This window comes from Chlamydotis macqueenii, chromosome 5, assembly GCF_036417535.1.
Source record: "Chlamydotis macqueenii isolate bChlMac1 chromosome 5, bChlMac1.mat, whole genome shotgun sequence".
NCBI lineage: Eukaryota > Metazoa > Chordata > Aves > Otidiformes > Otididae > Chlamydotis > Chlamydotis macqueenii.
The window spans coordinates 8688345-8712735 of NC_141560.1; the positions used below are offsets into that span (position 1 = coordinate 8688345).

General features: G+C 41.8%; 2 protein-coding genes across 5 annotated transcripts in view; one reads left to right on the plus strand and one right to left on the minus strand.

The window, feature by feature from the left end:
• The window catches only part of BRF1 (BRF1 general transcription factor IIIB subunit), a 176886-nt gene that overhangs the window by 61571 nt on the left and 90924 nt on the right, over nt 1-24391 (plus strand). For both annotated transcript variants that reach the window (XM_086749971.1, XM_086749972.1), the window contains 2 exons: nt 8986-9017; nt 17952-18024. In XM_086749971.1, the coding sequence (XP_086606097.1) occupies nt 8986-9017; nt 17952-18024 (105 nt within the window). The remainder of the gene's footprint in view (nt 1-8985; nt 9018-17951; nt 18025-24391) is intronic.
• BTBD6 (BTB domain containing 6) lies at nt 19962-23341 on the minus strand. 3 transcript variants are annotated; one of them, XM_086749975.1, is made up of 5 exons: nt 22813-23340; nt 22260-22554; nt 21969-22059; nt 21581-21699; nt 19962-21351 (listed from the first exon to the last, which is right to left on the minus strand). In XM_086749975.1, the coding sequence occupies exons 2-5, from the start codon at nt 22463-22465 to the stop codon at nt 20319-20321; spliced, it is 1449 nt and encodes a 482-aa protein (XP_086606101.1). In that variant the 5' UTR covers nt 22466-22554; nt 22813-23340; the 3' UTR covers nt 19962-20318. The 3 variants fall into 3 exon arrangements, with proteins under 3 accessions (XP_086606101.1, XP_086606100.1, XP_086606099.1); XM_086749974.1 differs by having other exon boundaries at nt 22762-23340; XM_086749973.1 differs by having other exon boundaries at nt 22260-23341.

Here is a 24391-nt window from a genome sequence, read left to right on the forward strand (position 1 = left end):
ATTTAGTTCTTCTTGAGCCCTGTTCAGTTGGGCTTTCAGAAGTGAAGGTGTCTTCTTACCCTGTCAGTGACACCTAAAGGTAATCTCTCCTTTGTGCATTGCTGTGAAGTGAAAGCAAATACGTGTTTGTATATTGCATCTTGTCCACAGGTTGGTAAATTTGTACGTGCTCAGCTGCTTGTGTTTGTTACCGTATCCTAAGATACCTGGCTAACTGTCCAAGGAGGTAATGCGAGTTTTCTACTCCTGTACTGCTAAACAAACCTCCCATGAATACTTTTCCAGTGGTACTCTGAAGCGTAGCCTGTGCAAGATGTGTTATTCTACATCAGGTGAAATGCTTTATTAGTAACTCATTTGGGATAAGCTGCTATTTTTGAACCGTAAGGCAAGCCCAGTTTAGAAAATGTAACTCTCAAAAAAAAAAAAAAACAGCTCAGTATACCTCTGTGGTTTTCTGACTTATGTAGGTTTCTGCTACAGTAAACATGTAGAAATTTTTTTTTTTATATTTAGTGTAGGCATTTCTTAAAGTGAAAGCATGGGTTGAGGATTTTTCAACCCACTGATGCCATGCATCAATTTAGCTCCATGTTTTCCTATTTATTTTATTGAAAGTTACTAAACCAGACTACTTTGAGCAGTTCAGCCAGTGTAGAAGTGGCGTGTTGTCCTGACTTCCCAGCACTGCTGCTAAGCTAGTTCTAAGCACCCAGTTTTAGTTCTGTGCTGTGTTTAATTTCTGTAACAAAGACAGGCAAGTGGGGAAGTTATCGTGAATTACTGTAATGCCTTTAATCAAACTTGCTTTGATTACTACAAGACTAGTAATTAACAATTTGGTAGCATTTGCCGGCCACATCCATATGAAGCCCTTATGCCTGGCGTTTTCCGACGGAGTGCTGTCGGTGTGAGGGAGGGTGGGAATGCAGAGAGCTCTCCCACCCACCGAGGTGAAGTTTTCTGATCCATAGGAAAATATCAGTAGTGGAACAGGTATTCCTGTACTGCCCACTTTCTGAATACAAGGGCTCCCTGTGCTGCGTGGCGGCAAGTATCCAGTTCAAATAACGAAAGAGGTTTCTACAGGTATGTGCCCATAGGCATCCGATACAGAAGGGCTTATTCTGTCATTGTGTTACATGACATATGCTGATAGGATTTTCTTAAAGGCCTTTGAGAATGGGAACTTTAACACATTGTTGGCCTTCCCACCAAACGCCGTTAAGGAGTCAGCAGCCTCAGAATGGCAGGGATGCAATTAATTTTTTTTGAAGCTATACTTTTCCTTAAAACAAAGGCTCTAGGCTCTACTGTCAGAAATTTTCTGCTATACAAGTGGCACTATTTTCTGTGTAAGAGATGAGATAATGCTTGTGCACGGATAAGTCAAGTTCACCGATACTGGCAGGAAAGCAGCATCTGAGGTTTTGCGCAAACCCTGCCGTGTCCCGTGCTGGGTGCAGCAGCTGCCGTGCTCCCATCCCAGCAAAGGTCTGTTGAGGTAATTCTCTGAGGAGCACTTAATACCAGCGCATTAGGCTCAGTGCGGGCATGAAAGCGAAGATGTAACGCTTGGCTTCTAGCATGGAAAATGTGAAAAATTCAGTATCTACAGAATTTGGTTTTGTTCTGGTTTAATTGAGCACTGTAGTACTACTTTTCAAAAAGTATAGCTGGGTGTTTACTGTGGGTAAACCAGAGCAGTACTACGATAAACTTTCACACAGGAACTGTGTATGTACTTAAAACAAGGAAGGTGTTATCAGTTTTATAAGATTTTGGTTTACTATAAAGCAGTTACTCTGCAGGCTTTTGCTCCTTACTTGTTTTAAGGTTTCTCTTTCAGGTAAGGTAGGTCTTTGTGTTTTGGAGCGAGCTGGGGAGAACTCTGCAAACAGTGTTACTTTAAAGAGAAATTTGAGAAGGTGGGATGGGTGACTGAGAGATTGTCCCAGGCTCTGGTTTTGATGAATGCTTGAAGCCAGCGTGAGCTGGCGCGGCTTCAGAAGAAGTTATCTCGCTGGGCCCGTGCCTGCTCCGTCCTCCCCCAGTCTGTCCCCTGCCTTCTATCAGGCCAGGTGTTTGTGCAGTTATATGTGAACTGGGGAGTTAATCTGGCTGAAAACAGGCCAAAAAAAAAAAAAACAGTGGGGGAGGGAAAAAAAAAAAATAATTATTTCGGACAGTTCCCTAGGCTGGTTAAACACATTGCTGCACAAATAGCAGCCCAGGGAAGGGGGTGGTGATGGGCCAGAATCAAGCCACTTTGGGGCAGACTGGCTGAGACTATTCTGTTTTGTTGTTTGGTGGGTTTTTTCTTTTTTCTTTTTTTTTAAAAAAATCTTTCCAAACTCTGCCATTTGGAGTCTTCTGAAAAGCAGATTGTCAGGCTCATGACAGTGCTCCTTGTCCTTTGCCACCTCTGAGCAGGCAGTGATTTTTCTCTGCTCCTAGTTTCTGCCACCTCTCTGTCTCAGCCAGCTGCTTCATGTTTCCAAATGTGTGTGTTGCTGCTGTGCTGAATATATTGTCATCTCAGAATAGTTCTTCCAAATCTGCACCTCTGAATTTTAGGTAACTTTTCTTTCACTGTTGGTACAAGACTCAGAACCTTTACAGACGATGTATACAGGAAAAAGAGAGAGAACTGAACTCCTTTATGTTTAATTAAATCTTTACTGTTGCTGTCCTCCTTCCCAGCTGCTTTTTTAATGCCCACTTTATTATGAAATGGTCATTCTGTGCAGATTTCTGGACTGTGCAGTTTCATGCCTGCTTATCTCTTTGAACTCTTTTCAGACATAGGATGTTTTCTGCAGGGATTTGACTATTTACTCTCGTCCCTTTTTCCCTTGCAGCCTGAGCGTTGCTCCTTTCCTGGTGCCCCTCTCCCATTCTTGTCTGCCAGCCTCACTCTTCTTTTAAGTTCTTCCTTAAACCTTGCTTCTCCTAGCAACCTCTCTTGTTTTCCCTCACCAGCGCTTGTTCAATTTACTGTTCAAGGGACGGAGTCTCTTGTTTGGAGACTTTTTGTTGTTTGAATATAGCGGTTATTTATACACGGTCACATCATCCAGGTTGAAGATTAACCTCATGTCTCTCAGAACTTCTAAATTAATATTTACATTTTCATTCTATGTCTAAATTTTCTTTTCACAAAGTAAATATACTAACTAGATTACCTTCCAGTAGCTTAGTATGGATATTATTTGCATATTTTATCCATCTGGTTTCCTGAATAATTGAGAGTTGACTGCACGAGCATTTTGGGACAAGAAATTAATTTTTTTACTTTTTTTTTTTTTAATTGTGCTGTGTTATAAATTTACATGCGACTATGCAAATACTTTGGAATATCCCACAAAGCAGGTTATTTACTTGAAGCCAGTAACACTAGGAATACAGCGTAGCCGGAATCCTTTGAAGACAGTATTCTCTACGGGCAGCGTTTTCAGAAGGGCTGAACGTTCAGTGCGGATTCAGCTGCCTGGCATGCTTTTGAAAGTGTTCCTCTAAACGGGAATGACTCTGAAGACAATTACTAAGAAAAGCTACAGCATTAATTTAGTAAAGACTGAACTGTACAGGCACTGGGGAGTCTGATTAATGCAGCTCGCAGGCGTTGGGTCCACCCAGTCCGAGTGGCTGAGGCGCCAGTAGCAGCCCAGTTGCCCTCAATTTTATCTGCAGACACAGAAGATAGAGGAGGGGAGAACTGGTGTCAGAGGCTAATTCAGGTCTTAGGTGAGCCAGAAAGCTTCACTTCTGACCCTTAATCCTGTGAGATGAGGCCAGCTGAATGCAGCCTGAAATGCCCATCACCTTTTTCATAACCTGCCTAGGTGGTTGTAGGATGCTGGATGACCACCGTTAACTTTGTCTTATCTGCAAAGAGAGGGGTGTTGCATCTGCTGAAAGGGAACGGCTGGAGAAACAACGTGATGGACCTGGGGAAGGAGTCCTTCAGCTGGCGGTTTTAGAATTCAGAATATAGAAAAATACAGTTTTATCAAATACAGATGTGCAGCTGTGTGCAAAGAAAGCAAAAAACCCACAGGCCTAAATGCATTTTTTTTTATCATTCATTAATCCACACATAAATAAAGGTAGCTTTTTATGAAAATTGCATTTGTGCTTGCCAGTTTGATTTGTTAAATGCTATTTTTATTTGTATACTCGAATGCAGCCTGTGCTGTGTGGACTTCTTAGCACAGATGAAATTTGGAAACTTAGGAAACTGGCTCTGTAGGATTTCAGCCTCAAGGCAAAGCTTTTGTTAGAGTTATCAGAAATGAGTTTTCTACAAAAGAATTGGGTTTGGTTATTATTTTCTAATCGTTTTAGCTCAGTATTGTTGGGAAGAGAAATGTTTACCTTAAACAATTAGTGCTGTCAGTCAGTTTTAATTACTTGCTAATTAAAATGGTGAAAGTTTCTAAAGCAGCAGAGAGACAATTGTGATAAGTTATAATCAGAACTCACTTGGTGTATGAAAATATGAAAAGGGAAGTTTGTGAATTGGATGTTGAACTGAAAGATGGAAAACTAGGTTCAGGGCCAGTCAAATGCTGTCACTAGTTTTGCACCCTGGTATCACTCTACGTCCACCCTCCCTTTTGTCTTATCTCCAGGCGTTTGTTATTGTAAGTGCTTCTGGGAAGTTCCCATCTCTACGGTTATACAGAACCGTAACACTGAAATTGCAAATATTTGATTTCATTTAGAACTTGAGAGAAATTTGTTTTAGTAGTCAGAAATTTTTTTTGCTTTTCATTAAGCTTTGCTTTGTTGTACAGAGAGGATGTTATGTTTAAGTATTTCGTATGTTTAATGGATCTGGTTTTAGTTTTTGTTAGAAACAAAGCATTCTAGCTTCAGTTGAAAAAAGGTAGCACTTCATTAGTGGACGGCACTGCTCTTATGGATGTCAGATTTCTGCTGAGTGGCTTGCAGTCACGATTCCTTGGCATTAGTCCTCTTTCTATGGTACGGCTGATATTGTAGTAAGTTTGTAAAAATAACTAAAAAAAACTTCTGAGGGTAACTTATGAAAGCTAACTAACACAAAAACTAGACTCTTTGTCTTCTCTGTGCTGCTCATATGTGCCTGTATCTCCCAGATACAACAGGCTACATAGTGGAAAAATTTTGACACAGTACCATGAAATAATCTGTTTGAAGGCTTCCCGATTATTGTAGCTTGTCAGAAACTGTTTTGTTTTTGTTTGTTTGGTTGTGTTGTTGTTTTTTTGGTTGGTTGTTTTTTGTTTTTTTTTTTTTAGGAGGGTGAACAACTCTATTGTAAATTATAGTTGTTGTTTTTACAGGCTGAGAGAGTTGGGGCTGTTCAGCCTGGAAACGAGAAGGCTCCGGGGAGACCTTATAGCGGCCTTCCAGTACCTAAAGGGGCTTATAGGAAAGATGGGGAGAAACTCATCAGCAGGGCCTGTTGTGTTAGGACGAGAGGTCATGGTTTTTAAATAGAAGGAAGCAGATTCAGACTGGACACAAAGAAAAAAATTTTTACACTGAGGGTGATGGAACACTGGCCCGGGTTGCCCAGAGAGGTGGTGGATGCCCCATCCCTGGAAACATTCAAGGCCAGGTTGGACGGGGCTCTGAGCAACCTGATCTGGTTGGAGATGTCCCTGCTCCTTGCAGGGGGGTTGGACTGGATGACCTTTGAAGGTCCCTTCCAACCCAAACCATTCTATGATTCTATGATTTTTAAAAGCATCTTCCACAATTTATTCCTGCATCTCTATATAGCTTTGGCAAATGGCAGTTTTGCCTCCTGCTAAATATTAATATTGAAAACCAAAGGGATTTCGCTGTGTGTGAGTACTTTAGGATTGCTGGAATATGTAAAAATGTAGGTCTGTCTGAAGGACAAATGAATGCTTGTTTTGGTATTTGGGGTTTTAGGTTTCCGGTACTATTCATTTCATCGTGAACTTTTGTTTCCTCTGGTGCTGAGAATGAGATCATTATTGCTGTGATTCATGGTGCTCTCGCATTATCCGCAGATTACCAGATTACAAAGGCAGAAAGGGAGCGTTCTGCCCACTGGGTCTGACCTCTTGCATCACCTTGGTCAAAGGATTCCCTTTTGAAGTAAAGCCCTTAGACTCATCTCATTTTGATTTAAAAGTTTTCAGTGATGGACAGTCAGTTGCATACCTTCGTGAAATTAGCTTAAAGAATGAACAGCAAAGCAAAAGTAATTGAAACTATTAACACTTTTTAATTTTTATTTTCCTTTTTTTTTTCAGTTGGGTGCATATTTAACCCAAGTCTCCTCGTGTTTATGTCCTGTTATTTTGTATGTGTATATCTACAATTTCAGTAGCTTTCTGTCCCTTTGAGAACTTTTCCATGTGCTAGTAGTCTCCATATGTAAAATTATCATTGTTTTCTTTCCGCTTCAAAGAAAACATTTATCTTACGATTGTATAATTTTTGAAGACATATTAAGTATTATCTGCTGTTTTCAGCTGTTGTGTGTTCTCCTGAACTGTTCCAACTCTGAAAAGCAGTTTGAAAACAACTGCCTGTTTTTACAACTACTTCCTGCTGATAATTGTGCTCACAATATTCACAGTAAAGGCCAGCCCATTGCTACTGCATGACTCAAATTTCCCCTTTGCTTTTGCTTCGCTGTAGCAGCTACACGTCTAATCAGGGAGAGAGATTGCTGGGGGCTACCTTAAATGAAATCCAGAAATGCCACATTTTTACTGTGACCTTTGCTTACAATTTCAGTGGACACTTGAACTAACTTACCTAAGGAGCAAGGCGACTGTGTGTTAAAGCATCCATAGCATAGATCTGAATTGCTGCAGAGCTACCTGAGCCCTGCAAGTGAATTTCTCAGCTTCTTAGCTCTCATCTTTTGTTGTTATAAATGCATGCAATGCTCTCTGTTTCTCTTTACTTGGACAAAAAGGTGGGGTTTTTTTTTTTTCTTATGAGTGCTTGGGCTTTATTACTGCATTATAAAGTTCATGTCTTCCACCAAAGTGTTTTTAGAGGAGGATGAAGAATACTTGGGCGCACAGATTTCATGACTGTAACTGAAATTCCTAGGTTAGAAAAGTCGCTCTCTGGCTCACCTAAGATCTGAATTACCCTCTGGCACTGATGCTCTCTTTCTGTCTCCTCCTCTCTCCAGTGACAGCAGACAGACTCTCCGACCAGGCTGCTCACTTGGGTGCCTCAGTAACCTATGAGCTGCTTTCCTTTTTGTTTTGGTTTTGTTTTGTTTGTTTGTTTTTCCCTAAATTGTGATGAAATCTGTCCGTTATTAGAGATAATTTTAGTTTATCTCAGGGTGGACACAGAGTATCGAGGCACTTCAAGTCAGTAAGGAGCTAGGAACATTTTCAGACCTGGAATATTTCTCAAGCACAAAGTTGGTGCAGTGATTTCTTCCTCGATCTGTGTGATGAGCTGACAATTATTATGGTTCCTTGGCAATTTCATTATTGAAGTCTTTCCATTTTCCCCTTTCTCACTACTTTGACCAAAAAGTTGCATTGAAATCAGTATTGCTCTGTGTCAGTTTCTAAGATCTGTATTTTACAGATTGTTTTTGTTAGCAATTTCCTTTAAGATTACTTTAATGCCTTGCATAATATTATCTATAATGGATTTTGGATTTTTTTCAAAGACATGCTGAGTTTTCAGCTAATCAAATATCCAGCTATGCTGTGTTTTTTAATGCCAAAATTAACTTTCAACAAATAATATTAACATAATGTGTTGAATTTTGTAAAAAATTTGGAGTACTAAATTCATATCATTTCAAATGCAGACTAAGGATAGAAATGCTCAAGGATAAAAATTCTTAGCAAGGCAAATGTTTATGCATAAACTGATTACATTATCTGAATTACTCTCTTTCCACGGCTAATAATATTTAGGAGAGATGTGTACTATATTACTCTGGTATACTTTAAGAACATTCGCTAATACTTGCATTACCACGGGGTACCAAACTATACTGACATCCCTCTGTATTTATTATTATTTTTTTAATACTGGATTTCTTTACACTTTGCTACGTACACCAAGGCACGTACACCAAGGCACGTACACCAAGGCATGTACACAAAGGCACGTACACCCCTGCATGCGTGTTTTCTTTGCCTATCTCTCTCTGTCCTCCTCTCGCACTTTACTTGGACACTCCTTTTAATGGTAAAACCGGAACCCTTTTACGATGGGTAAGCCACACCTGAGTAGCTGATAGGAGATCCAGCCTGTGTTTGTTACTCTGATAGCAGCGAGAAAGCTACCTTTGCCCCTTAAGCTTAGTGGTGTTTGTTTTTTTTTTTCTTTTTAAGACAGTATGTTTATAGGTGTGCTTGCTTTCAGTACAGTCTAATGGAAAGTTCTAGTGGTTTTGGCTGGGATTTAGCTATTATGTGCCCGTAATGAGGAGGAGACAGTGACCTAATATTTTTGCAGTAGCACAGAATATGATGGAGGGAGTAAGAGGTTATTTTCTTGGTCAGAGAAGAGAATAGCCAAAGCGGCTTTCTCTTCCCAGCTCTTTCACAGGTCCTCACAGAAGAGGACAAAATAAACTGACTGCAGTCTTTTAGGTTTGCTCTTCCATCTGTTTTTCTGGGATCCTGGGTTGCTAAGCTGGCACAGGAGACAGATGATGCTTTACGTTCCTAAATAAAGTGTAAGATGTTCTGTCTTATTACTGTTATTTTGTTATTATTGGGCCTTTCTTAGGCTGCAGTATATAGTAAGTATTGTATGTTGGCTTGTTCTTTGAGACCATCACTCCACATAGACAACCTGTGCAGTAAACGCAGCTGCTGCAGGCAGGGTTTTTTGGGGAACTGAACTGTTGCTTGTTTTTTTTGACAGTTAAACTTGGGTTTATTTTTTCCTTGTTTTGGGTTGCTAATGAAATTAAGAAACAGTGTCACATTCAACAAGCATCTATATTCCTTGACTTCTTCACAGACATGTTACTTGACCTCAGTGACCTTCTTCAGGTATTGTATCTTTTTTTATTTGAAATTTTTGTTGAATTGTTAAAATAACATGGGCTATTTGGGATGTTTTAAATTCTCTCTAAAGATTCTGGATTGGAAAATCACTGGGTTTGTATATCAGAGTAATGTTTCAGTTAAATTAAATGTCCAACAGGTTTTTTTTTGCTTTTAATGTTGCAAATAATATATCAAGAGTTAGTGTGACCCTTTCATTGGGATTCAGAGTAACCACAATGGCACAGGGTCAGGCGTTTCATTTTATAAAACACGGCTCTGTACTGCACTAATCCATTCACACGCTGTTACCTACCAAAAAAGTTATTTCTGTCTTGAACAACTGTTGTTTTAAAAATATGTACTTTTAGAGAAGTATGTCCTTGCTCTGTTTGTGGAAACAGAAAGCTCTGCTGACATATGCTGTCTTACCCCCATTCTCCATGTTACAACTGTTTTACATACAATGGGAGTAGGTTAGTTGCATCTATTTTTGTCCTCCCAGCTGTCTTGCTAAATGGCATCCTCTGAAGACTATCTATTGCTTAAAACAATCTGCTGGAATTGCAATAATCAAATGAATCTTTACTTCTTAAAATCCGTAACTTTTTTTTCCTAAACTCTTATTGAATTATTTTGATTACTTATAACCATGTTCTGCGTGTGTAGAATGGGAGGTTTATTTCCTTCTAAGCACAGGAGATTTTTCACAGTGATTGTTATGAAATCCAATGATCACAGTAATATGCAGAATAGTCACACAATGTGAAGAAGAAGAGGTATTGTATCTGTAAAAGAAAAAAAAAATATATTGTCAGTGAGAACAGACAAGAAAGAATGATTTTTTTTTTTCCCCCCTCCCCTCTGTACATTCCAGCCAGAAAAGGTGTTGAGATGGGGCATATAAAGACCAAAAGGTTAAAGAGGGCTAACTGAAAAGATGGGAAGAGCCAGAAATTGATTAGTAAGAGGGACATAATCAACCCCAGAAAGGGAAAAAATGCAAAATTTTAGTGTCAATGTCTGTATTAATGTATTTAACTGTGAAGACTTCAGATGTGCTCTACTTTATAGCTTCTCTAAGGTGAATCTGAGCAAACAGGAATTGTAAATGTTATTGTTACCTGTAGCTAGCCAGGAAGTCCCCTTTAAGAATATACAAATGAGTTTTCAAGATGGTGGCAAAACATTTATGGCTCAGGCAGAAAACTTTAGTACATTCTGCTTTAGATCAGCCTTTGCTCACAGATGATGCGCCTAAAAAAAGAAACACAATTAGTTTATTAGACTGTACTGTTACCTTGAAGTGCGTTTTTCTTTCAAGGACAGCTCTCCCATCCTGAAGTTGGGATGCAAATATTATTAAAGGAAAAGAAAGGTTACTGGTGGTAGTAGTAGTAGTAGTAGCAAAATATTTCCAAAATACTTAACTTGTTTCAGACTCATCCGCACAAAATATGTAATATTGGTCCAGTTAATTGTTTTTCCTGGTGAAATGAGAAAGATGTCAATTTTATATCAGAAGAAAAAAATCACATTTGAAACAAGTTACTGCTGACCTTGCCTAACTCCTGCTTCTGTGCAAGTAGCAAATTTTGAGGTTTTTCGTCAGAATTTCCCACTTGATGCAGCTCTCTTGCTGTGGGAAGTGAAGTGAGCTGCAGGGCTGCTAATCATCTGACTGCAGGAATTTTTTGAAAAGAAATATCCTTATGGAGTGTCTTCACAGAGGCTACTGAGTGAATTACAGAACACCTTGAAATAGGTTTTTAGTGTATTTGAGGGGAGGAAAAAAAAAAGTGTTAACAACCTTTCGTGTATTGCTTCATCTAAAAGCAAAACAAAAGATAAGCCTTGTAACTCCAGCTGCCAGCAAAGAAAGATAAATGAAAGCCTGTGAAAAAGGCCATACGTGCTTCCTTTTACCGTCTTGCAGCTGGAGACAGTATTTGCTGTGCCATTTTCCATCCCACTTATGGCACCCTCCACATCAGTGACCTTCAACCTGTGCCTTACAAGCGCTGGGAGAGCTCACGTCCTCTCTAGCTCACAACATACGAAAGCTGGAGAGCCAGAAATGAGAGTAATATGAAGAAGGTTTAAATATGCTGTTACCTGCAGCTTATCATTTGTTTCATGACCTGCCATATTTGTGTTCTTTCTCTCTTACTCAGTTTTGGTTAAAAAATAATAAATGATGGGAGGAAACCTTAAGCATGGCCTCTTAGGTTGTGGTTTGTACCTCTTGTACGACCTCTCTTCTTGTCTTTACTGAGTTGCTTTGGGATTTGGTCCCCCATTCTCCATGAAAAAAAAAAAAAACAAAACCTATCCCCTATAGTGTAATAGGCTTTTAGCACAGTGTTACGCTGCTAAAACTTAGCAATAAATGGGACTAATTTTGACTGCTGATGGCAGTCTGTTTAAGAAGTCGTACCAGTTTTTCTCTTATGCTGATGACTGAGATGTGGGAGTTTGTCTTGTTTCACTGGAGAACTCTTACATTTCATAATAATTTTTTGAGCTTCAAAATTGCTGTCATCTTGGAAAAAACGAAAAATGTCCTTTCTAATTTTTTTTTTTTTAAATTGGAAAGGCCAGTTTATTTTGTATTTTTTCTCTCATTTTATCTTTAGGTGAAAAACATCCTTTGTCTTGGAAGCCTCCTGTTGAAAATGTTGTCAGATTCAGTATGCCTCTGGTACATTGAGGCTTTCAAGCTTTATCTGAAATGAACTGAAAATGTCCAGACCACTGCTACAAATCAGGCTCCTTCCGAGTGCAGAGCAGAGCCATGCTGCATGTTGATTGAGTTGGAAGTACGATCAGTCATCAGTCTCTGACAGGGAAAGTACTCGCTTATATTTTCAGATACTGCATTTTACTTGCAAATATAGTCTTTAGAGAGGTCTGTAATCAGGCCCTTTGTTTGCTTTTTTGTTAGTCCAATCTAAGCGACAGGCCTTGCTTGTTTAGGAGAGTTGCGAAGCTTGCCTAGCCTTGGCCCAACTTTGGAACAGTTCAGGCTTGCTCATCTGTTTCAGAGCACCTCACTCCTTGCACCTGGAGAACTGTTTGACTCAAGTTTTGATCTCAGTGTGGTGAAATGCTGCCTTTCTCATCTTGGGAAATGGCAATTTCTTTTTTTAGCCTCTTCTAATCTCCAGTGTCGTGGTCTTTGCAACGTAGTCCTAAAAGTCTTTGGGAAGAGGTGTTGGCAGTGCTTTGATCTGCAATTTCAGTCTAGTGGAATATAATTTTTAGTGTGCCTTGTGGTGCATTCTGCTGTTAAATAAGGCTAGTGCTTACTGAAAATATGTTAAGATGGAGCGAGGCTCTTTATAGGAGGATTAGCAGCAACAGACATAATTAAAATTAGATGTTTTGACTTGATAGCGAGAAAAGGTTTTTCACCAGGAGGATGGCCAAGCGTTGGAAAACAAGTTGCTCAGAGAAGTTTTGAAATCTCTGTCCATCACAGGTTTCTAGATCCTGAGCAACCTGGTCTGTTCTTGTAGCCAGCCCTGCTTTGAGCAGGAGGTTGGGCTGGAGACCTGCTGACATCCATTCCAACCTGAACTGTACGACTGTTCTAGATGAGGGTGCTCAAGAAGCGAAAATCTGTAACTACTACTTGCTTGGTCTGTTCCTGCTTTGGTCTCTCTTTCATTTCAAAACGCCACTCTCGTCCCCTATTTCTTCTCTTCAGTTTGGCAAGTAACAGTACTTTCTTGTACAGAAGGATTTTTATTGAGAGTTATTTTTGTATGCATGTTGGTTTTATTTATTTTTTTTGAAAGGCAGCATTGGCCTCTGTGATACCTCTATGCTTGTTGCAAATTACTCTGACTTCTTTGCATAGATGGTATGATAATGGTTTATTGTACTGCTGTGGTGCTGGAGGAACTACTGCATACGTGATCAGCAGAAGTACACTCTCCCTTCAGAGTCCCCAGACTGAAGGCAATACTTTAAAGCATAGTATGAGAGGAAGCTGCTTAATTTTGATTTGTGTCTCTTTCTGACAAGCTGGGTTTGGTACACGTTTGTAGTTTTGTGCATTGTTCTGGTTGCAGTATGGATACAAAAAATAAGTTTCAGTTTACTGTGTGGAGAAGGGTAAAATAGAATATTTTTTTAAAGACTATACTAATTTGCTTCAGTTTTTAATACCCTTTGTTCATTTAAAGTTATTAACATGTTGACTGTATTTGCCTTTATTGCCCCTATGCAAATTGCTATGTTGATTGAGTTAATTTGAACAACCTGGTTGGGACCTTCAGGCACTACTGTACTAGAGATGTTAATAATGAATCAAATAACCACAGGTGCCTCTTCCCCCAGCAACAGACACTCTCCTTAAAAACTCATTTGCTTTTCATGCTTGCTTAATTATTTAGGCAAGCAGCCATGGATGTTTCACAGTGTGAATGCTCCTCGTGTTCCAACTGCCCGGTCTTTGTCTTTCTAAAAGACAGAAAACCTTAACCAGTGTCACCATTTGTAATATTTTTCCAGAATGCCACACCATGGTTCAGAAAGCCTTTTTGGAAATTGCTTGTAGTGAAAGGGTATTGATTTCTAAAATTATGGAACTTCTTGAATGAAAGTTTTCGTTTGCCTGTGGTTGCAGCTTTATTGATTGCTGCTGGCCAGAAGGTAAAGTGACCTGGTAACTGTATGTGTGGGCAATTCCCTGTTTCCCAAAGAGAGTTTAAAATTCTGTAAGGTGTTAGACTGATGAATGGTTGAATTCCTGTGTTACTGGAAAGCAAGTATTTGCTGTTATTTGTAAAAGTGGAAGTATATTGCTATTTGTGAACACATCAGGCATGATGTGAAAGCAAGAGGAAAGTATGAAAGGCTAAAGAGTCCCTGTGGAAGTGCCCCTTTGAAATCAGCATCTGATGACTGACAGATGTGAAATGAAAAGACTGTCTCCAAAAAATACCATGAAGGGCAAAGAGTGTAACAAGTAGATCATCTTTCTGTGAAGATGTAACTGAATAATTGGAAGCCATTCCTTCTCCAAATGCCCCTTTAAACTAATATAAAGTCTTCTGTAAAAGGAGCAGAAAATAACTATTGACAAAGAACAACATCTTACAGACTCTTAAGTTCCCCTGTAAAAACTTAGGGGTAAAAACATTGTGGAGTGGGGGTTTTTTGTTGTTTTGGTTTGGTTTGGTTTTTTGTTTGTTTGTTTTTCCAAGTGCCTTGGTGAGCATGTACGTTTATTCTGAAATATGTCTTCCTGCTGAAGAATCTAAGTTTTTTTTTAAAAAAAAAACAACTCAGTGATGGGTCTATATGTTTGTAAATTTATTCCATTAAATGTGAACTGAACGTTCACACAGCAAAAATTATCAGAGTATGTAGATATTTCAAAATATCCCCGCTGACAGAGGTTCACAACACTCTCTATTAGATATTGATGTTCAAACCTAGTGATTGTTTCAAGTTTAGGAAATGTTAATATCTGATCAAAATACACAAAGAGAGAGCAGAAGTCTTACAAAAGTCTAGAAAACAATTGTTACCCTCTGGCAATTTTGATTTGGGAGAGTTTGGGGAAATACTGTTTTTCAGTATGATCCTTTTAATTAAGAAATGGGAAAAGAGGCCAAAGTCGATGTGGTAAGGTTTAAAGCTGCACCAATTCAAGTCTAAGCCAGAGACATCCTTGTAGAAGGGCATTTTTGTTTATTCACCATTCTAAGGACTCATATAAAATTAGGTTTTATTAATGCAAATGTCATATGCTTCTAAATTTGGAGCATTAAGCTTTTGATGGATTGGAGTATATGAATTTTTATAAGAAGTTCTTAATGAAGAAAGAACTAGAAAATACAGTAGGCCTCTAAATTAATTCTCTTAATTTTCTAAGCTTAATGGAGTGCAAAAAACTCCATGCAAATGATGAGAGTAAAGAAAGACTCTATCTATATATCTATTATATCTTATCTGTCACAGGATGTGTGTGCATGAGAAACAGTTGAAATCAGTGACAGTGGCATAAAATTGTAGCGGAAGGGCCTTCTTCCACTAAAACTAGAACTTCTTAAATATCCAGCAGTTCAATGCCATTGCAGGTTGCTGGGTAAGCTTTATGCCATCTTTAATTTCCCATTTATGAGAAATGCCCCAGAACTTTTGAATTTCTGGTAACTTTTAAAGATCAGAAGCATATTGTTTGAGAGGGCCTGAAGTCTCTTTTCCTATGAATTTGCCAGGAAAACTGGAAGCAATTAAATATTCCTGATTCTTTTTTGTGACTTTACCCTGGCATTAAAAATGTGTGAGCTTCATGAAGAGAACAATATAGAGCATGTAATCCGCTGTATATTATCCTGTCTTTCTAAATTGGTAGTAACCAGAAGCTGCAAAAAAAAAAAAAAGCATTTGTGATCAGAAGAAGCAAACTCACTGATGTATGATTTCTATTTGAATTTATTATTTTGTATAAATACACTGCCTACACCTTGAAGTTGGTCATAAAAGGCTGATGATGTGGGTGAAGTGGAAAAGCAGGTTAGATTTAAGCATGTTACTTCTCAAATAGACCATGGATCCAGAGCCTTTTAGTTAGGCCAAGGACAGGAGGATAAAAAAAACAATAATTGAGCAATTTAACTATACATTTGTCTTTACTTTAGATTTAATTCAGCACCTACTTTGACTGTTAGAACTTCACTAAAAACCCTGCTTCTTTATGCCTCTTCATATTTATTTGTTCTTTGATGATTGCATTTATGGAAAGTTTGCTTGGGAGGAGTTTCTTGGAGAGTGACATAGTTTGAAGGGGACGCACATCAAGTGTTTGGATGTCGCGACCAAAAAAAGCCAGAGGGAGAAATACTTGTCTGAATTTGAGGATTTTTTTCCCTAGACTAAAATGAAAGAACTAGATGAGTTTGTGAAGCCTCTGATGGAAACATCATATGTACTTGGCTCCATTGAAGTAACTTTATTGATTTGTGCAGTGAAGTCATCCTTGCAGAACAAGATCTGAGTGATGAGGATTAAGATTTATAGTAACTTGGTCGGCCAACTTAGAAGGCTGAAACTACAGCCAAACTCCCACTCTTTATGCTAATATTTCATAGACAAAAGGTCAAAACGAGCCATTCCAAGCTTGCAGTGAATCTAGAGCATCTAAAGCCAACTGAAACACTGCAGATATTTTGCTGTAGTAATGTCTGTTCTGTTTCTGTGGCTCATGGAAAGTCACATGCTCTCAAACTCTGGTAGGAATTGCCAGATTCAGTAGGTGCTTATTTTTCTGTATAAAATTCAGTGACTTATTCAATAAGAAGTATCTTTCTTAGGAAAAGGGTATATTTTGCTCACTTCCTTCTCATAGAATAGTATTTCTATGTTGTCTGGTATTTCAGGAAAAAAAGGACAGTAAAATTTAAGACTAGACTTCTGTACCTTCTAGGCCAGTCCAACCATTGGTCAGACAAAGCATGGAAGATGTTCAACACTTTCCACTAAATATGAAATTAATTACCATTGTATCCTGTACGCTTGATTGAGCAGTCACTTTCAGAATACGTGATAATTCTGAGGGTTTCTTTGAAGATCTCATTTTTTTAAATTTGAGAAAAAAATCATGTTAAGAACATTTTCGCATAACAGGAAAATTTTGAAGTGCAAGGCTAGGTGAAAATGTGTCAGTATTTATTTTTGTTGAATAGATTTATTTTTGCTAGCTTGGTAGAAGCATCTATACACTTGGGAGGAAAGCTTGCTTTTAAACTAATGTTGGTGAAACATTTTGTGAAAGAGAATATACTTAGTAACAGGATTTTTTATTTCCGTGGGTTTGTACCATAATCAACAACTGAGTTGTGTAATTGACTGCTTAGTAAACAATTTTACTATCCTGGGTAGGAAAGAGAGGGGCTGTTCTGTTACATAAAAGTAACAGAATATATACTATTCTGAAAACAAAAAAAAACCAAACCTCTTTGTTTGCAATGTAGGAGGATGAAGGTTTTTTTCTACTAACTTTGACCTTTATATGTGCCTTGGGGCAGCAAGGTGTTCATGGAGCTTCGTGGGAACGTTTGGGGCCGATCGGGAACTGAAGATATCCTGCCTTTCTTGCTGACCACAAAAACACATCTTAAGATAGTGAAAGAAAACTTCCTCAGACTTTTAAAATACAAATGTAGTTACCTCTGCTATAAATTGCAAATCAGAGTATGAAGAGTAACTCCTCCCTGCCATTTACATCCTCCTGAGTGCAGCAGTGAAGAAGGGGAGGGGAGCAGGGCTCTGTCCCTGGCTCCTTAGCAGGTTTGGGGTGGTTTAGGCTTTTTCTGAGTTTATTTATCTTTATTTTTTTTAAAGAAGGGTCATCTGGGGCAATGTCCAAACATTAAGAAATGACAAATAACCCTTGGGGCATGTAGCACCACTCCTTGCTTTTGTGGAAAAGGTTGGTGTGTGCTTGTGCAATGCTTAATTATCTCACTTCACATGATCATGCAGAGCTGAAATTTGCACTAACTTGTGAGTATTTGCTCAGGTTTTGTTACGTTACAAGATAAATAGCACTTTATATTTACTGATATTAAATTAAAGTCTACTTAGTGCTTTAAGATGTTAGGTGACAACTGAGAAATTGTCCAAGCACTACAAAGCAACACTGAGCCCACTGAAGAGCATGATGAACAACTTTATAAATAATTTTTCAGTATAAATTCATGCTTTGATTTACAATGCTAATTTGTGCAGCTTTTGCCAAGCACTAGGTATTATTCTGTACCTATGAATATTGCTTGTATTACTTCAATTGAATTTTTTAAAAGCAGGTTGTTTAAGATTTCAAAAGTTGGTTTGTTCTGGGTTTTTTTTTTGCTGTCCATAAAAATGTTTTATTACAAAATTTGTGGTTTAAGATTTAAATAATTTTTTTTTGTCTTTTAATAGGTGAATGTCTATGTGCTGGGAAAAACCTTCCTTCTGTTGGCCAGAGAACTCTGCATAAATGCTCCAGCCATAGGTATTTTTTTTACGAGTTGACTTTTGAGTATTTGGGTGTATTATTTTCTGCATCCTTACTTGACATGAATACATATGTATGTGTGTATATATACATAGTATTGTGTGCTAAATACCAAAGTGGTAACTTAAAAACGAAGCTGGAACCAATCCAGGCAGAAGAGCATTGCTGACTATGAAAGTCTGTTCTCCTTTACATTAAGAGTTTTTTGGGAGCTAGATGCTATTCTACAAATAATTTTGTTGTTGTTTCTGAGCATAGTTTAGGCTAAGACAATGGGCTGATTTATAATAAATTTGTGTGCATCTACAAGCTCGTACAGGCCTGTCACACTTCAGTTCCACAGAGATACAAAATTTGATGAATATTTGCCAAATTCGCTATCTGTCCATCACCTGTAGCTGAGGCGTTCAGTGCTTGAAATAGAAGTGGCTTGATGGAAAATCAGGAACAACTTTTTCCAGGCATGTTAGTAACTTTTTAATTAGCAAGTCATCACTGAAATTTTAACACAGTGATAGGAAGGTGGGTTTTAACCTGTCAAAAGGGTAAAAAAACTATCATCTAGGCTGTAGCTTTTAAGCCAAGGGAATTAATGCCAATTCCAGTTAAAAGAGTGCCTTTAGAGAGGTCTTGTGACTGTTACCCACCTCTCTCTGCAGGAATTTTCTTCCTGTATCTTTACTCACACTCACTCCCACTCTCCTTAATCTGTACTGAGAGAATCAGATACCTTTGCATTCAAGAACAACACACACGCACACCCCATCAAATGTACTCAGCTGGGCACATAACTGCCTGCCTTTGCAGCACGAGAACCAGCAGCTGACATACAGAGCATCGTCATAACAGCATCCAGATAGTATGTGGCAGTGCATAGCTATCAGCCATTGTGGTGTGCTGGCTTCGTTAGCACAGCTTAATGTCTGGTAAAAAGTTACCATTTTCAATAATGCAGTTGCCTTCTTATTTTTCCATTACTTTTTTTTTTTAAGAGAGAACAGGCAGAATTTGTGTTGCAGCTTAGGAAAAGCCAAACAGAAAACCCTTCTAAATTAAATGTAGAGGTACTTCTTAGACATGGAAAAAAAATACTGGTTTAGACTGCTGTTTGAGTATCCTTTCCAAGGTCATTGTGAGAAGAGATATGTATAAAGAACAGTATTTCTCATTGGCTCATCTGCAATGATTGTCTGATACTTGAGGAAAATGTCTACTTTTACCAGGCCTTGAGAAAAGTTAAGTTAAACTATAAAATGACTGCTGATAATGGATGGAAGGGACTACATTTTTAGAAAAAATTGAAGGGTAAGGAAAGATCCATCAGCTGTTCTTTAAGGTGGCTTATTTCTAATTAGTAATTGAGTGAACTTGACCATATTGCAAGTACTTCTCTGATGTCTGCTCCAAAGCATGAGGATAGGATGTATGTTTAGGTAGCAGCTGCCTGTATTACAGCTTTGGGCTAAACCCCTGATAAAGCCTGTCACTGCATTAAGCGTAAGCTGTATGTCTTGACTCTGGCTGTTCAAGGGGGGTGCAGTCTGACTGGTACAAGTGTCAAAGTGTTGCTGTTTGCTGGAGGTTAACGCAGATGATGTGCGTGAACAGGCATTAGAAGCTTTCAACTGTAACCACAGGACCCTTCTGATCAGCTTTGATTACACTCACAGTTTGTCTATCTTCAGCTTTGGCAACATACAAAAACCCCTGAGCTTCCACATGAGTCAGCTCCCTTTTTCCATGAAGGAAAATAAAGGCTACTGAGAGAGCACCTGTTAACAGGCAAGGGAACCTTCATTATTTGTGGCGATAGCCAGTGCCCCATACAGGGCCACACAGGGGACAGATGACAGTATCGTCACCCCTGTTAACTGTACTGAGGACGAATTAACAGACATAAACCACAAGATCAGCAATGATCAAGTACACAGGAGTTAGGGCAAGTAAAAATGTTTTATATTTCACAGATTCATAAACTGCTCTATTTTAGAACATTCTGTTTAAGTCAACTGCAGTCTGCAAGTTAGTTATCTATATACAAAATAAATGCACAGTACGTGCGAAATTTAACATTTTTCTGCTTGTTGCAGTCTTAATAATTAAGTCAAATAGCTTATGAATAAATAAAATAAGATTAAATTCAAGAGCATTCCTTCACTTATTTGTATAGCCTGATGTAGCAGATAGGTAAGTAGCGTAACATTCCATACTGCTGCAGAGTTCAGAGTGAAACTGAGAAATCCCTTAATGTGCATCATCGTAGTACTGGAATACAATCAAGGTGAAATGCATCATGCATAGAAAATGAGCTCAGGTATTTGTCCTCCTTGTACTCCAGTTCCATTAGTACTGTCCGAGGAGCACTGGAACTGGAATGTCACTTTCCCACACTGCACTTCAGTCATTCCCTCTTGCCCAAAGTAACTGAGTTCATTACCGTCGAGAATAGCACTTACATTGTAAAATGTGTCTTGCTCAACCTGCACAGGGTGTTCAAACCACACAGAGAAAGTGTTACTGGAGCCGTCAGAGGTAAATTTTGTCAGGTTTTGAGCAAGGACAACGCCTAAGCGCTTCAGTTCGATTTTGACACTGTATTCAGCTTTGCCACAGCTTGACCCATACAATCCCAGTCCTGCTATAAATATCCGTTTGTCTACGGCAAACTGAATACTGTCACACCGCCCTCGGTACCTCCACTGATTGCTGCGATACGCAGATGACTGAAACCGATGGCATCGCTGAGGTACAAGTCCTTTTCTTTTTGTCAATGGAAACTCTAGTTTGGGTTTATTTGCGGCTGTGTACCATAGGAATATGTTGTGAGTTTCCTCAAGGGTGAGGATGTCAGACTGGGCAGCTCCGTTGGCAAACTCTTCCAAAGTCATGGTCGGAATCCGCACCAAGTACAAAGCTTTTCCTAATACATTCCTCTTGTTGCGTGGCGTAACTGGCAGCCCTTGCCTTTTGCATTCAGCCTCTGCCCAGTTGAGAACAGCCTCGAAAACTACCACTTCCTTGGTGTTGAGCGCCTCCCGGGTTACAATGATCTCTAGTGTTTGTTGATCTATCTCACAGAAGCCCTCTGACTTCAGTGCCATTTCTGCTTGAGCATCAATCACTTCCCAGCAGCGCTGCGTCAGCTCTGGCTCCTCAAAGAGCCTGCTCTGAGACAGCAGGACACAAGCGTTCTTCGCTTCTAAACTGGTCTCCAAAAAATTGACGCAAGCCTTTGCTAGGGCCGGCACGATGTACTTCTTGGCAGCATACAGTGTAGCCAGAACCGTGTCAGCTTCCAGATCTATTTCGTCACTATACATGTATCTAGATGGAGGGGAAAGAAAAAAAAAAAATAGTTTCTTAGGGAAAAAAAAAAAGCGCCATGAAAGATTGATCTATAGTCATCTCTGCTGGCAGCAAATCTGACATTCAGTATTTGTCAGCACATTAATAATAATAAGTGCATATTGCACAAGGCCAATTAGGAAATGTATATTTTATAAGCTACTTTGATTCCGTCCTTGTAATTAGTAGACTTGTAGTGGCCACTTACTTTAATAGGATTAGAAAGGCTGCAGGTTCCACATCTGGTATATGGATTTCAGATTTGACCTCTGCGAGATCGCCATAAAACATAGCGTAGAAGACAGAGCTCCCAACTGCCAAAACATACTGGAAAATAAAGAGAGAGAAGCCTCAGTAATACGTATTGGTAATAGCTGAGCGTGCTGGCTTTCGATAAGAGCTGCACTGAGGGAAAGTTAAAAGCTGCAGAAGACTGCCTTAGACTGTTCCCTTTAATTGCAGCGTACGTGAATTACTTCTGGGATTAGGCAAGAGCCGTAATTAGAAAAAAAACAAAATGGAACTTAGTTGTGAGGCAGGGGAAGAAGGCAATACGCACAGCAGTATGAAAAAAGCCCAAAATTATCCGCACAAACCTTATGGGCAGGAACTTTCTTGGAAGCCCCCGGCGGGCCCACGATGAAGTGAACGTCGGCCATGAGTTCGTTATTGAACATCAGCGCGTTCCTGCAAGCGAGGGGAGCGGGGAGAAGCCCCGTTAGTCGCCGGCAGCCCCTCACCGGGTGCCCCAGCCCCGCCTCCCGTGGGCCCATCCCCTCCCGAGGGTTAGGTTGGGGGGGGCGGGCGGCCCGATCCCTCGGGCGCAAGGCCGGGGAGGGGGGGACACGGGGCCGGGCGCGGAGGGTCCGGCGGGGCCTGGCCCTTACCTCTCCCGCAGGGTGGGGTGGAAGGACTGCCAGTTGGTGCTCTCCAAGTTGTTGTTGTTGAGGTTCTGGAGCTGGGGCGGCGGGGGCGGCTGGGCGCTCTGCTGCAGCTGCAGGGCGTGCTTCTTGCTGGTGGCGGCGGTGGCGGCGGCGGCGTTGCTGTTGGCGATGTTGGTGTTGGTGCTGGCAGGGTAAAGTTCTGCAGCCATCTTCTTCTTCAGGGAGAGGGGCACTATCTCATAGCATCCTGGCACCTTGCCGTTTGACCTCACACTCTTTTTGGACTTCTTTAAGGTCTCTGGAAGCAGAAGAAAAAAAGTCAAACACTTCATGATCCTGCCATTGAGGCAACCATGGGGCAGTGGCATGAGCAAGAAAACTAACAAATCCCAAATGCGAGTCCCACTATCTGGGTGTTTGGTACGCTTCTAGATGCAGGGCGGCTTGCCTTTTTTTTTTTTTTTTAAATAATATTTGGTGTGTGTTGGTTACAAGCCCGACGCACCTTTCCGGAGGGAAAGGGACGGTGCCGTCTCGGATCGGTGCCAGCGCTCACCTTGGCTTGCAGCGGGGGGTCCCAGCCTCCACGGCACTGCCACGATTGCAGTTCCTTCCCCCGAGGAGAGAAAAAAAATTAAACAGTATAGAAAAAAAAAAAAAAAAAAAAGCCAAAATCCAGCAAGACGACCCCACGAATCCGGCCGAGGCGGTGGGTCAGGAGCGAGAGTCAATCCACAAATCCTCCGAGTGCAGCAGCCCGGCGAGGGTGAAGCGCAGCCAGCCGCCCGATCCCCCGCTGCCAGCCACCGCGCTCCGCTCCGTCCTTCCCCGCCCGGCGGGGGCACATCCGCGGCGGCCGGGGCGAGGCGAGACGAGGCGGCGGCTCCCTGCAGTCCCGCTCCCGGGCGGCCCCACTGCCGCCGCCGCTCGCACCAACTTTCCTCCTGTCCCCGCGGCGGCCGCCGCCGCACGGCGCTGCTCCTCCCGCCCGCGTCGGGGGCGTTGCTGGCCGCCCCGGCTCCTCGGCGGCGAGCGGGCGGCGCTGCCCTGGGCGCTCCCCTCCCGGCAGTGGCGGCGGGGCTCGACGCGGCTCTGCCGGGCCCTGCCTCCGCCTCCCGCCCTAATAGCCAGCCGCCGCGCCGCGCGTCACGGCCGCCCGCGCCAATGGGGAGCGCCGGGGCGCGGCGGGGGGAGCCGCCCCCCTCCGGGCCGTGTGTCAGTCTTCCGCGCGGACCGATGTGGCCCTGTCCCGCGCCCGCTCGGGGGCGCTGCGCCCGCGGCACCGATGCGCGCGAACGTGCGCAGCGCCGAGCACCCCCACGCCCGCCCCCCCGCCCCCCCCGCCCCAATCCAGCACCCCGCGGTCCTTCCGCCGCTCAGTGCCCCCGCTCCGGGACGGGCCCCGGGGGCTCCCGTGTCGGGAAGGAGCGGGGCGGGCGGCCCCCGGGTGCGCACCGCCCTTCCAGGCCGGCCCGGGCGGGGGCGCCGCCGCGCCGCGCACCGCCCGGCTCCGCCGCCGCGTAGCCCCGCGGGGGAAGCCGGGCCGCCGCGCTGCCCCGTCGGGGCCGGCGCCTGGGGCGGGTGCGGGCGCTGGGGCCACGGCCCGGGCGGGATTATTTAACTCAAGGGAAGTTGCAGGGTTTTGGGGTTTTTGGGGGCTTTTTTTGCTCTCCCCCATTTTCCGCAGCCCCGAAGCCGCCGCGCCCCCGCTGTGCCGGCCCTCCCGGCCTGGGGTCCCTGCCCGCCTTCTGGGGGGGTTTCAGCGGGGACTGACCCCCCCCCTCCGCGCCCCTCCCAGCGGGCGTGGGCTGGGGCACGGGCCTGCCCTCCCGGTTACCTGTTCTGGTGGGGAAGGCACCTTTTAAACCCTTTCTGAGGAATTTCTCGCTGTTCACGTTGACGACTGTGTGACATCTAGGTAGTTCCAAAAGTCCAAGTTCCAACTCATGAGTGGGACAGAGAATGGAAAGTCTTAAGAAAACCAGATTTACTGTTTTTTTTTTTTTCCTTGCTCTCTGCTTCACAGCCCCCGCAGTCCCCGTTGAGGAAAACCGAGGGGTTTTGCCCCATTTCAGCTTGCTCACTCGTGTGTAAGGGTTTTGGTCCCAGGGGTCCCTGAAGGCAAAGGGGTCTCA